This window comes from Anolis sagrei, chromosome 2, assembly GCF_037176765.1.
Source record: "Anolis sagrei isolate rAnoSag1 chromosome 2, rAnoSag1.mat, whole genome shotgun sequence".
NCBI lineage: Eukaryota > Metazoa > Chordata > Lepidosauria > Squamata > Dactyloidae > Anolis > Anolis sagrei.
Genome location: NC_090022.1, coordinates 165,431,935 through 165,446,736, shown reverse-complemented (window position 1 = coordinate 165,446,736; position 14,802 = coordinate 165,431,935). Strand labels below are relative to the sequence as shown.

At 44.6% G+C, this 14,802-nt stretch overlaps 1 protein-coding gene across 1 annotated transcript in view; it reads right to left on the bottom strand.

Annotated features, from left to right (window-relative positions):
• Nucleotides 1–14,514, bottom strand: part of LOC132767942 (tumor necrosis factor receptor superfamily member 1A-like) — a 30,600-nt gene extending 16,086 nt beyond the window's left edge. The window contains exons 1-3 of the mRNA XM_060763392.2: nt 14,380–14,514; nt 6,380–6,575; nt 858–986 (exon numbers count right to left, since the gene is read on the bottom strand). Of these exons, the coding sequence (XP_060619375.2) occupies nt 858–986; nt 6,380–6,575; nt 14,380–14,418 (364 nt within the window). The 5' untranslated portion in view covers nt 14,419–14,514. The remainder of the gene's footprint in view (nt 1–857; nt 987–6,379; nt 6,576–14,379) is intronic.
• Nucleotides 14,515–14,802: the final 288 nt, after the last annotated feature.

The window sequence follows — 14,802 nt, the reverse complement described above, 5'->3', positions numbered from 1 at the left end:
TCCTATGACCAATGGAAAACACTGGAAGGGTTTGATGGGCATTGACCTTGAGTTTGGGAGTTGTAGTTCACCTATATCCAGAGAGCACTGTGGACTCATGCAATGGTGGATCTGGCACGAATACTCAATATGCCCAAATGTGAACACTGGTGGAGTCTGGGAAAATAGATCTTGACATTTGGGAGTTGCAGTTGCTGGGATTTATAGTTCATTACAATCAAAGAACATTCTGAACTCCACCAACGATAGAATTGGCTGAAACTTCCCACATGGAATCCCCATAACCATCAGAAAATATTTATGGTCTTTGGTAACCCCTCTGACACCCCCTCGTGACCCCCTCAGGGGTCCCGACCCCCAGGTTGAGAAACACTGCTCTAGAGACTGTTTATGGTGAAAATCCTTAAGAATTTCTCTTCGGGCCCCCTGGCTTCCCGCTGGGCTAAAGTTGCACGTCCTGTTTTAAAAGCAATTCGTTTCAAGCCCAGCACGCAACAGAACAGTTACCATTTTTTGTGATCCCCAACACTGAACTAAGGGGACAGCATTTGGAGCCGGGACCCACAGTTTAAGAAATCCCATTCTAGAAAACCTAGAGAGGCTATATTAATTAAACCTGTGAAAAAAATAAATTGTAAAAGTAAAAAGTGGAAGGCCAACTGTATAGAAAGAAAATGCAATAAATCCAATAAATACTTCCAATACTGGTTCTTGCAGGTTTATTTTATTATTTTATTAAGCACCCCTCACTTTATGCAACTTCTGACTCCTGTTTCAACCCTGTTCATTCTGAACAACAACACTCTGAAATTTCACTGCCATCTATTCCTGGTTAAATAAAAAAATAACAGACTTACTTGTTCGGCATCTTGCACACCCCAAACATTGTGGATTATAATTATTTTCTGGCATGTAGGTACCTCGGGGACACTCTAAGCAATTGGGTGCCATCCCTGGCCCTAAACACTCTTCCGCAACATAAGTTCCTGAAAAAGAATTAACCAAAATGAGATGAAAGACATTGCAGTGATGAAGCGGGGGATTGTCAGTCAGGAAGACACCAATGCCAGTGATACAGCTTAACGGTGTAACATTAGAAAATGTTGACCATTTCCGCTACCTTGGCAGCCACCTCTCCACCAAGGTCAACATCGACACCGAAATACAACACCGCCTGAGCTCTGCAAGCGCAGCATTTTTCCAAATGAAGCAGAGAGTGTTTGAGGACCGGGACATCCGTAGGGATACCAAGGTGCTTGTTTATAAAGCTATTGTCCTCCCAACCCTGCTCTATGCCTGTGAGACGTGGACTGTCTACAGACATCACATGCAACTCCTGGAACGATTCCATCAGCGCTGCCTCCGGAAAATCCTGCAAATCTCTTGGGAAGACAAGCGGACAAACGTCAGCGTGCTGGAAGAAGCAAAGACCACCAGCATTGAAGCGATGGTCTTCCGCCACCAATTCCACTAGACTGGCCATGTTGTCCAGATGCCCAACCACCGTCTCCCAAAGCAGTTGCTCTACTCTGAACTCAAGAACGGAAAATGGAATGTTGGTGGACAGGAAAAGAGATTTAAAGATGGCCTCAAAGCCAACCTTAAAAACGCTGGTATAGACACCGAGAACTGGGAAGCCCTGGCCCTTGACCGCTCCAGCTGGAGGTCAGCTGTGACCAGCAGTGCTGCAGAATTTGAGGAGGCACGAGTGGAGGGTGAAAAAGAGAAATGTGCCAAGAGGAAGGCGCGTCAAGCCAACCCCGGCCGAGACCGTCTTCCACTTGGAAACCAATTGCTCTGCATCGGAAGAAGATGCAGAGCAAGAATAGGGCTCCATAGCCACATATGGACCCACAAGAATATTGGAAGACAATCATCCTCGGAAAGCGAGGGATCGCCTAAGTAAGTGAGTAAGTAAGTAAGTAAGTGTCAGTCAGGGAGACGTGAGCTATGTACAGAATTATATCAGTTTATCATCATCATCATCATTATCATCATCTATAACTCAGAGACAACCTATATGCAGCGGGTGTTGCCCTACCAACCCCAATACACATATTGCAACCAGCAGTTATTGCAATTAGTACCACACACACCTTCACTACAAAGGAGTCCAGCTCAGTTTTGTAAAGGGAGCAGGGACAGGATATTTGATATACAGTTTCTCATGGCACACACAGATTTTGTGTGTGTTCATAATGCCCACCTTCTCAGCAGAAGAAAATGTGCTCTCTCTCTTACTGAACAATGTTCTTGAGCAGGGGTCCTCAAACTAAGGCCCAGGGGCCGGATACGGCCCTCCAAGGTCATTTACCTGGCCCTCGCTCAGGGTCAACCTAAGTCTGAAATGACTTGAAAGCACACAACAACAACAACAACAACACCTATCTCATAATAATAATAATAATAATCCTTTATTTATATCCCGCTAACGTCTCCCAAAGGACTCGGTGTGGCTTACAAGAGGCCCAGGCCCAACACATCAATAAAACAACAGCATAACAAATACAACAATAAATAAACTCATAAAACAAGCAATAAACATTAAAACAATAGCAATAAACATTAGAACAATAACACCGTGACACATTTAAAACTAAGGCTGGGCCAAATGTAATGATTAAAATTTTAAAATGCTGGACATAACAGGTGAGATGGATAGGTTTTTGGAGATAAGTGCGGTGTGCAGACAATCTTAATCTCTAGTAAAGTGCAATTGGGACATGATTCTAGGAGTTTCCTATTCTGGGAAGGCACACTGGAACAACCACGTCTTCAAGCTCTGCCAATGTTGGGGCTCGTCTGATATCCTTAGGGAGAGAGTTCCAGAGTCGGGGGGCCACCACGGAGAAGGCCCTGTCCCTCGTCCCCACCAATCGCGCTTGCGACGCAGGTAGGATCGTGAGCAGAGTCTCTCCAGATGATCGGAGAGATCGTGTGGGTTCATATACGGAGATGCGGTCACGCATCACTCATTAGCCAAAAGCAAGCCCATACTTCCCACTGAAATACTAATAAGTTTGTATTTGTTAAAAATGGTTATTCATTTTAATTATTGTATTGTTTTTTGCACTACAAATAAGATATGTGCATTGCACATAGGAATTCATTCATTTTTTTTTTCAAATTATAATCTGGCCCTCTAACAGTTTGAGGGACTGTGACCTGGCCCTCTGTTTAAAAAGTTAGTGGATCCCTGTTCTTGAGACTCCACAAGACTCCTAAAAATGATTCAGGAGAAGTATAGTGATTGACCTCCCTAAAGCCATTCCTCACCTCCCACTTCTTACTTTCCCCTCCCATGCTATTGCTATAGATTTCAAGCTGGCTCATGCCCCATCTACACTGCCATTATAATCCAGATTGAACTACATTACAGGCAGTAAAAACATGATGGCAGTGCCGCAGGATTCCGTCCTGGGCCCGGTCCTGTTCAACATCTTTATTAATGACTTAGATGAAGGGCTAGAAGGCATGATCATCAAGTTTGCAGACGACACCAAATTGGGAAGGATAGCCAATAGTCCAGAGAACAGGAGCAGAATTCAAAACAATCTTGACAGATTAGAGAGATGGGCCAAAACTAACAAAATGAAGTTCAACAGTGACAAATGCAAGATACTCCACTTAGGCAGAAAAAATGAAATGCAAAGATACAGAATGGGGGATGCCTGGCTCGAGAGCAGTACATGTGAAAAGGATCTTGGAGTCCTTGTGGACAACAAGTTAAACATGAGCCAACAATGTGATGTGGCGGCAAAAAAAGCCAATGGGATTTTGGCCTGCATCAATAGGAGCATAGTGTCTAGATCTAAGGAAGTAATGCTACCCCTCTATTCTGCTTTGGTTAGACCACATCTGGAATATTGTGTCCAATTCTGGGCACCACAATTCAAGAGAGATATTGACAAGCTGGAATGTGTCCAGAGGAGGGCGACTAAAATGATCAAGGGTCTGGAGAACAAGCCCTATGAGGAGCGGCTTAGGGAACTGGGCATGTTTAGCCTGAAGAAGAGAAGGCTGAGAGGAGATATGATAGCCATGTATAAATATGTGAGAGGAAGCCACAGGGAGGAGGGAGCAAGCTTGTTTTCTGCTTCCTTGGAGACTAGGACGCGGAACAATGGCTTCAAACTACAAGAGAGGCGATTCCATCTGAACATGAGGAAGAACTTCCTGACTGTGAGAGCCGTTCAGCATTGGAACTCTCTGCCCCGGAGTGTGGTGGAGGCTCCTTCTTTGGAAGCTTTTAAGCAGAGGCTGGAAGGCCATCTGTCAGGGGTGATTTGAATGCAATATTCCTGCTTCTTGGCAGGGGGTTGGACTGGATGGCCCATGAGGTCTCTTCCAACTCTTTGAATCTATGATTCTATGATCTGCCTTACAAAGGAACGGGGCTGAGATAACAGGAAGTGAGAGAAATCTACTCCTCGGAAGGGAAATTCACTGCTTAAAGAGTTATCATGGGGAAGAAGTGTCTCCAGTAAAGCTTCCACAACAACTAAGATTTTCAAAATCCAATTATCACAGGGACCGAAAATGAGCTGAAAACTTCTGTATAGGGGCACAGACAGCAAAACATACTCCACAGAGGTGTTAACCCTTCCCCTTCCCTATGCTATCTAAAGTATATATATGTATACAAATGACATGACTGGAGTTACACTTAAAAATGTACCTGTTCCAAGTTACATACAAATTCAGCTTATAAACAAACCTATAGAATCTTGTTCGTAACTTGGGGGCTGCCCGTACATGGTCAGTGTAGATTCATATAATGCATTGGACATGGTATGAGCAGTGCCATTGATAGGAGTGGGTTGGAGGCAACAAGCGAAACAGCAGACAATGGGATCAGGGATGGGGTAGGAAGAACAGAAACAAGAGGGCATGGACATTAGATCTGGAGGGGCTGGGTAGGGTAAAGGATTAGGCGAGGACAGCAGGGGCAGAATTCTTCAAAGTCTTCCCTCCCCTTCTCCCTGTCCATTACAGTTTTTGGAAGACAGGAATATATTGAGATAAACTCGTGTTAAAACATTGTTCTGCAAGCCATTGATCTTATGTAACCACTAAGCATATACAATAAGAAAGATACAAATAAAAGAAGAAACTATTTCATCTTGTCATATGTTCTGCAGTTGATGGTGCTTGGTGATGGAAGGGTTAATATAAGTATTAGTTCTAAAGGGTTTAGTAATCTGTAAGTAAGAGTTAATGGGTGAAAGCAATTAAGGGTAGAGGTATGCAAGAGATAGGTTGCAGCTGGGTGTTTGTGGATATAAGGAGAGAGCCTTGGAAGTGATCTTTGGGGGGAAATTGTCATATTTTGGTGGTAGATGCTGCTGGTTTTCCCCCCAGGTCTGTTGAATTTTCGGTATCCTGACCTGTTTCCTGTAATCTTGGAACCTTGAACTTTTGGACTGGCTTTTGACTGCGGTATAGACTCTTGATCCCTGGACTTTGTTTATTGAACTCTCGGCGTTTGACCACTGGACTGGATCCTTTGACTACGGTGTAGCTTTTGCTATCAGTTTTTGTTTATTCTGTGGCTGAGTGCTATCTTTATGTTTTATATTTTGGTCTATTAAAACAGCCAGCAAGTGCGTGCTGTTTTAATTAAACTGTTTGATAAAACTGGGAGTTTGGTTCATCTCTACCTAAATAAGGCAGAGCCCTGGCAGCGTGACACATCTTCAAGTAAAGCCTCTCTTGGTTAGAGAATCATAGAATCATAGAATCAAAGAATTGGAAGAGACCTCATGGGCCATGCAGTCCAACCCCCTGCCAAGAAGCAGGAATATGGCATTCAAATCCCACCTGACAGATGGCCATCCAGCTTCTGTTTAAAAGCTTCCAAAGAAGGAGCCTCCACTACACTCCGGGGCAGAGAGTTCCACTGCTGAACTCGGTTAGTCTCTGTGTTTTAGTTACAAATGGCGGCAAGCGATAGGAAGATGGAATAAAAGGTCCCTCTGTCCTGCCTGAAGATTTGTTTGTTTTGAAGTTTGTTTGTTTGTTTTGTTTTGTCTGCCCATTTTGTTTCACCCTATATCCCAGGATCTGGATAATCTCAGATCCTGGGATAGAGGGCCTGTCTGGAAGGGCACTTTGACACTCCTGTCTATCTTTCACTGAATTTATGATGAAATCGCATTATATCTTGCTTTTTTCTCCTCCAGGCAATTATCAACCATTGCAAGCACTCACACATTAATAGTGAATCCCAGACTTCCATGTGCTCCATACTTAGCAGTGGGTAATAGCTTTCAGGTGTCCTGCATTGAGGTGTAAGTGGTAGCACAAAATAATTTTTAAAAGTGGCAGTGATACAAGCACATTGGAATCAAAGGGGATTTTTACACAACATTAACCGTACCTTTGTGGCACTGCAAGCAGCAGTGGGTTCCATTTGTGTGATTAAAATATCCCCTCTCACATTTCAGTCCCCTCTCTTCCCTTCCACTGGAGTGAGGGGATTCCTGTTTGTGTGTGTCTACCCCATGTTTTGCGCCAGGCATGAGGACTGCTCCCAAGGATTCCCCAGTGTTCATCTGAACCAGAATCACTTTGATCTGCAAAGAAAACCAGTAAGAGGAAATTACTTTTCATCCAAGAAATAATAATAATAATAATAATAATAATAATAATAGCGAGATAAAAGAGAGACAGATTATTTGCGGAGGAGGACTCATTATAGTGGGGGCTGTGGAATCAGGCTTCCCCACGAAGCGGGGGACGGGACATATACTCCAATGACAAAAACATTGAGGCTAAGCAATAGTGTGATATTGTATATCTACTCATCAAAGGCGCAGCAGAAGAGCCAGGTTTTAAGGTTCTTTTTAAAGGTTTCTAGGGTAGGGGCTTTCCTAATTTCTCCAGGTAGTGAGTTCCAGAGTCGGGGGGCCACAGAGTAAAAAGGTCTCTCCCTTGTACTTATCAGGCGAGCTTGTGAATCTGGCAGAGGTGAAAGAAGGGCCTCCCCAGAAGAATGGAGGGCCCAAGTTGATTCATGGAGGGAGATTCCCTCATGACCTTCTGGCAAACAAACTAGTCCAATGTGGGCTAGGCAAAACTACGGTGAGGTGGATCAGTAATTGGTTACATGGACGAACCCAGAGGGTGATTCTCCCCAATGCTACCTCTTCATCCTGGAAAGAAGTGACGAGTGGAGTGCCACAAGCAGGGTTCCCTCCTGGGCCCGGTCCTGTTCAACATCTTGATTAATGACTTAGATGAAGGGCTAGAAGGCAGGATTATCAAGTTTGCAGACGACACCAAATTGGGAGGGATAGCCAATACTCCAGAGGACAGGAGCAGGATTCAAAACGATCTTGACAGATTAGAGAGTTGGGCCAAAACTAACAAAATGAAGTTTAAAAGCTTCCAAATAAGGAGACTCCACCACACTCCGGGGCAGAGAGTTCCACTGCTGAACGGCTCTCACAGTCAGGAAGTTCTTCCTCATGTTCAGATGGAATCTCCTTTCTTGTAGTTTGAAGCCGTTGTTTCGCGTCCTAGTCTCCAGGGAAGCAGAAAACAAGCTTGCTCCCCCCTCCCTGTGGCTTCCTCTCACATATTTATACATGGCTATCATATCTCCTCTCAGCCTTCTCTTCTTCAGGCTAAACATGCCCAGCTCCTTAACCCGCTCCTCATAGGGCTTGTTCTCCAGACCCTTGATCATTTTAGTCGCTCTCCTCTGGACACATTTCAGCTTGTCAATATCTCTCTTGAATTGTGGTGCCCAGAATTGGACACAACTACTGGCAATGTGTCATTAAATATGGTACAATTAGCAATGGCCAACAAGCCTGCTGTCATATCCTAATCCTACTGATGGGGACGGCCTTCTACCCCTCTCAGAAGACACCCTCCCAGAATCCTAGAACGGCTTCCGCCCCTCCAGAGGAACCGTGGACATGATCTTCACTGCACAACAGCTCCAACAAAATCAACCTCTGTACATGGCATTCATTGACCTTGCAAAGGCATTTGACACGGTGAATCGCTGCACTCTCTGAACCATCCTCCAAAAAATCAGGTGCCCAAACAAATTTGTGAACATCCTGCGGATCCTCCATGATGACATGATGGAAACAGTCTTGGACAGCAATGGCTGCCAAAGTGACCCATTTAAGGCGGAATCAGGTGTCAAACAAGGATGTTATTGCCCCAACATTATTCTCCATCTTCATCGCTATGATACTTTACCTTGTTGATGGGAAGCCTCCCACCGGAGTGGAAATCATCTATCGGACAGATGGCAAGCTATTTAACCTCAGCAGACTGAAAGCCAAGACCAAGGTTACAATAGCATCTGTTATAGAACTCCAGTATGCTGATGACAACGTCATCTGTGCGCATTCAGAAGAAGACCTGCAAGCCACTCTAAACACCTTTGCAGAAGCATACGAGAAGCTCGGCCTGTCATTAAACATCGAGAAAGCCAAAGTGCTCTTCCTGCAGTCACCAGCCAATTCCCCTCCAATGCCAGAGATACAGCTTAATGGTGTAACATTAGAAAATGTTGACCATTTCCGCTACCTTGGCAGCCACCTCTCCACAAAAGTCAACATTGACACTGAAATTCAACACCGCCTGAGCTCTGCAAGTCCAGCATTTTTCCGAATGAAGCAGAGAGTGTTTAAGGACCAGGACATCCATAGGGATACCAAGGTGCTTGTTTATAGAGCTATTGTCCTCCCAACCCTGCTCTATGCCTGCGAGACGTGGACTGTCTACAGACGTCACATGCAACTCCTGGAAAGATTCCATCAGCGCTGCCTCTGGAAAATCCTGCAAATCTCTTGGGAAGACAAGCGGACAAATGTCAGCGTGCTGGAAAAAGCAATGACCACCAGCATTGAAATGATGGTCCTCCGCCATCAACTCCGCTAGACCGGCCACATTGTCAGGATGCCCGACCACCGTCTCCCAAAGCAGTTGCTCTACTCCGAACTCAAGAACGGAAAACGGAATGTTGGTGGGCAGGAAAAGAGATTGAAAGATGGGCTCAAAGCCAACCTTAAAAACTCTGGCATAGACACTGAGAACTGGGAAGCCTTGGCCCTTGAGCGCTCCAGTTGGCGGTCAGCTGTGACCAGCAGTGCTGCAGATTTTGAAGAGGCACGAATGGAGGGCAAAAGAGAGAAATGTGCCAAGAGGAAGGTGCGTCAAGCCAATCCCAACCGTGACTGTCTCCCACCTGGAAACCAATGCCTTCACTGCAGAAGAAGATGCAGATCAAGAATAGGGCTCCACAGCCACTTACGGATCCACCCCCAGGTTACCACTCTTGGAAGACCATCATCCTCGGACTATGAGAGACATGACAATGGAAGGTAATACAAAAAGACACTATCTGCAGCCAAAAAGAAAGAATGCATCTTCATTGTAGAATGAATACAATTTGACACCACTTTAACTGCCATAGAATCATAGAATCAAAGAGTTGGAAGAGACCTCACTGGCCATCCAGTCCAACCCCCTGCCAAGAAGCAGGAATATTGCATTCAAATCACCCCTGACAGATGGCCATCCAGCCTCTGTTTAAAAGCTTCCAAAGAAGGAGCCTCCACCACACTCTGGGGCAGAGAGTTCCACTGCTGAACGGCTCTCACAGTCAGGAAGTTCTTCCTCGTGTTCAGATGGAATCTCCTCTCTTGTAGTTTGAAGTAATTGTTCCGCGTCCTAGTCTCCAAGGAAGCTGAAAACAAGCTTGCTCCCTCCTCCCTGTGGCTTCCTCTCACATATTTATACATGGCTATCACATCTCCTCTCAGCCTTCTCTTCTTCAGGCTAAACATGCCCAGCTCCTTAAGCCGCTCCTCATAGGGCTTGTTCTCCAGACCCTTGATCATTTTAGTTGCCCTCCTCTGGCTCAAAGCAATGGAATTCTGGGCGGGACTAGCACTCTTTGGCAGAGAAAGCTAAAGGTATTGGAAAACTACATATCCCATGACTCTATAGCAATGAGCCATAACAGTTAAAGTGATATCAAGTTGCATTCATTCTACAGTGCAGATGCACCCAAAGAGAAGACTCAGTGAATGATCGATAAAAAGAGTTATGGAGAGATTAGAAGCAAAAAGTGACAGAAATAGAGTCAGAACCTTATCTGCAATTGTACGACTTGTAGGTATGAACAGAAAAAATACTGTGATTATCAATGCAAAAAATAGATGGAAATGAAAAAGAACAAGAGACCTCTTCCACAAGAAATCAAAGGGAAATTTAAACCAAGAGTGGGGAACACTCCATGACAAGAAGAGAATGACCCAATAGAAATAAAAAGAACTCAGAAACAATGACTGAGGATCTATGTAAGAGAGATTAAAGGGTGACAGAGTCATTCAAAGAAGCAGCATATGAAAACACATCTCCAAATTCATAAAGTAAAGTGGAAGCTGCACTCAGAGCATTTGGGATAAATAAATCACCTGGAGTAGATGGTATACCAAAAGAGATGCTTTCGTTTACAGAGAGAGACTCTACTCTTGTTCTAACCAAAAACAAATATGGAAAACAAACAACTGGAAATACTCAATACACAATCCAATCACCAAGAAAGAGGACAGAAGAGATTAAAGTTTGCACAGGACTATTGCCTTAACTTCCGATGCAAACTGATCCTCATAAGTCTCCAACAAAGATTTTTAATCATATATGAAGTAAGAAATATCTGATGTCTGAAGAAGCAGTAGTGATCCCATTGCAAACATATGTTGAATAATGGAGCCCACCAAAAAAATAATAAGAAAATAGTTAATTTTTTATAGATGACTGCACCCCAGTGGTGCAGCGGGTTAAAGCGCTGAGCTGCTGAGATTGTTGACCGAAAAGTCCCAGGTTCAAATCCGGGGAGTGGAGTGAGCTTCCGCTGTCAGCCCCAGCTTCTGCCAACCTAGCAGTTCGAAAACATGCAAATGTGAGTAGATCAATAGGTACCGCTCCGGCGGGAAGGTTACGGCGCTCCATGCAGTCATGCTGGCTACAGACAGCACCGGCTCTTTGGCTTAGAAATGGAGATGAGCACCAAACGCCAGAGTCAGACACAACTGGACTTAATGTCAGGGGAAAACCTTTACCTAGTATATATACCCAGCGTTGCATATATCACGTATATATATCATGCATATATTTTGTAAAATTATTTATTAGAAAAAGTCATTGTTTGGCTTTGTATTTTATGGATTAGAAAATACATAACCATAAAACAGGACCAGATCTAAAATCATACAGATGATATGGTACAACTCCCATCAGCCAGTATCTGTTCAGGCTGCAACTTTCATCAGGTCCTGATCTGGCCAGTTGGAGCACCCATTACCCAGATTTGGCAGAGTGGAGTTTCCATTAGTCCCAGATCTATCTGGTATTGAACTCCCGTTAGCCCAAGATCAGGGTGGGAGGAAGTTAAGGGTCTGCTCCTAACTGGGTTAGCATTTTTGTTGGGTTGGGGTGCAATTCCCATTGTCCCCAGGCTGTGTAGTGATGGAGTAAAGTTATTAGGAGATGCAGGCTGGCAAATAGGGTAAGCTGTCTAATCAGTTAGGTAGAGAGGCATGCCTTTGGCCATGAGTGATACTTATGCGGCTTTAAAGATGTGGCTGGATTTGAACTCCCATCATCCTCTATCATACCCCTTCACCTTGCCAGTATTTTAAAATGGATCATGAAGGGTATGTGTACCAAACTAGTCCAGATCCATTTTCAACAGCTAGACAAAGCTCTCCAGATGTGGGGGTGGACTACAACTCCTGTCATCCTCTGTCAATTCCCCCATATGTCCAGTATTTTAAGTTGGAACATGAAGGACATTTGTTTCAAGATTTGTCCAGTCATCATGGGTGGGATACACACAGCTCTCTAAATGTGGGTGGATTATAACTCTCATCATCCTCTATGAATTCCATCTGAACCCTGCCAGTATTTTAATTTGTTCTTGATGGACACGTGTGCCAAATGTAGTCTAGATCCACCATTGATGGGATTCAGATGTGGGTTGACCACAACTCCCATAATCCTTTATCAGCCTCCCCCCACAAAACCCCCCAATTGTTTTTAGTTGGATCATGATGGGTATGTGTGACAAGTTTGATCCAGATCCATCAAACCACATAGGAGTCTTTGTGGATCAAACGTAAACATGTATGATAGAAAGCAGTAGGAAAAGAGGAAGACCACATTTCAGATGGATAAACTGGATCAAGGAAGCCAGTCCCCTATGTTTGCAAGACTTGAGTGGAGCTGTTGAGGGTAGGATAACTTGGGGGTCTCTCACTAATGGGGTTGCTACAAGTCAAAGTCGACCCTACAGCCGTTAATAACAATAGCAGTTCAGCCCACAACCATTCTACTCCAAATGGCAATTCCTCAACTGATGCCAGTCCATGATGTGTTGCCAAGAAAGAAACAATTATTGCCAAGGACACAAATATGATACTGATCTCAAAAAACATGACTGGATACACATATCAGCCAGTCTGAGAAGAACTAAACACCACAACAGTACCGCCTTAGATGACTGAACCTGGTTTGGAGGCCATTAGTGATTGGCTCTTGCCCTAGATCAGCGTTTCTCAACCTGGGGGTCGGGACCCTGGGGGGGTCGCAAGGTGGTGTCACCAAAGACTATCAGAAAACACAGTATTTTCTGTTGGTCATGGGGGTTCTGTGTGGGAAGTTTGGCCCAATTCTATCATTGGTGGAGTTCAGAATGCTCTTTGGTTGTAGGTGAACTATAAATCCCAGCAACGACAACTCCCAAATGTCAAGATCTATTTCCCCCAGACTCCACCAGTGTTCACATTTGGGCATATTGAGTATTCGTACCAAGTTTGGTCCTGATCCATCATTGTTTGAGTCCACAGTGTTTTCTGAATATAGGTGGACTATAACTCCAAAACTCAAGGTCAATGCCCATCAAACCTTTCCAGTATTTTCTGTTGGTCATAGGAGTTCTGTGTGCCAAGTTTGGCCCAATTCTATCGTTGATGGAGTTCAGAGTGCTCTTTGATTGTAGGTGAACTATAAATCCCAACAACTACAACCCCCAAATGTCAAGATCTATTTTCCCCAAACTCCATCAGTGTTCACATTTGGGCATATTGAGTTTTCATACCAAGATTGGTCCTGATCCATCATTGTTTGATCCACAGTGCTCTCTGGATATACGTGGACTACAACTCCAAAACTCAAGGTCAGTATTTTCTGTTGGTCATAGGAGTTTTGTGTGACAAGTTTGGTTCCTATTTCATCATTGGTGGAGTTCAGAATGCTCTTTGATTGTAGGTGAACTATAAATCACAGTAATTACAACTCCCAAATGACAAAATCAGTCCCACCAGTATTCAAATTTGGGTGTATCGGGTATTTGTATCAAATTTGGTCCAGTGAATGAAAATACATCTTGCATATCAGATATTTACATGCCGATTCATAACAGTAGCAAAATCACAGCTATGGGGTAGCAACGAAAATAATGTTATGGTTGGGGGTCACCACAACATGAGGAACTGTATTAAGGGGTTGAGGCATTAGGAAGGTTGGGAACCACTGCCCTAGATAGATTTAATTAAATAGTTTCAAAAACTAAAACACACAAAAAGTTAATTAGACATTATGTAACTAGCAGAGCAGGAGCAGGAAATTGCTGTCTTTCTAGACGTTGTTGGGCTACAACTCCCATTATCCCTCTACGTGGCCACGCTGGTTGGACCTGAATAAACTGCTCCAGTGGTTCTCAACCTGGGGTCCCCAGATGTTTTTGACCTACAACTCCCAGAAATCCCAGCCAGTTTACCAGCTGTAAGGATTTCTGGGAGTTGAAGGCCAAAAACATCTGGGGACCCCAGGTTGAGAACCACTGTGCTAAACCAACATCTAAAATGGAGCCCAGATAGTTAGCAAGAGGGCTGAAGGCAGCACGAGGAGGAGATCAGAAAAGCCAATGTTGAAATGGAAAGAGAAATCAGAATTTCTTAAGTGATCCACTGTGGTGAAAAAATGAACGAGTTTGAAAGAGTTTACATAAAGCAGTGCAAAACACTGCCTTCGACTCCGGAAGAGGATGAGTCAACCAACAGGGAAGGCAACTTTGTGCCCTGCCAGACCAAGGGAGGCTGCTCCATAGGTGGACCGTGTCTTCTCAGCACCCCCTACTTTGACTTGTGTCTTCCTTCCTTCTCTCTGGAAGAGGAGCTGGGAAGCACGGCCCTATGGCCTCCAGCTTGGCCAGACTCCAGCTTGGCCAGACTGGCTGGAAGGCCCTAGGAGTAGGAGGCCCATAGGAAAACTGTCCCAAGTTCTGAAGACAACCCAGAAAGATTCCCAAAGGGTCCTTCTGCCCACTTCCCTAGGCTTCCCACTTACCAGACTCATCACAACTGGGAACAGCCCCAGGGGGGCCATAGTTTGGCCAGCCCGTTCCTCACATCTGCGAGCAGAAGCCCTCCTTGGAAAAGGGAAGAGAGTGAAACTTGCTTGTCTCGCAATCCTTAGAGAACAGGAAGCCAAACTGAAAAAAGGGACTTACGGAAAAGGGTGGAGAAGAACTTAATTCCCGCCCCGTGTGCCTCTGCTTTGCCTCTCCCATTTCCACAGAGCTTTGGAGGCATTCCTTCTTGTCACATGAGGCTTAACCCCTTCACACTCTCCCAGGCCAGCCCTTTTCAGAATGGCCTGGGAAAAGGCTGTTTGCCTTTCTTTCCTCTAACCTGGGCTATCTTATTCCTTTGGAGAGAGTGGAGTCTCCAATGGCATTCTTTTTGGAGGAACAACCTAACACTGGCCATA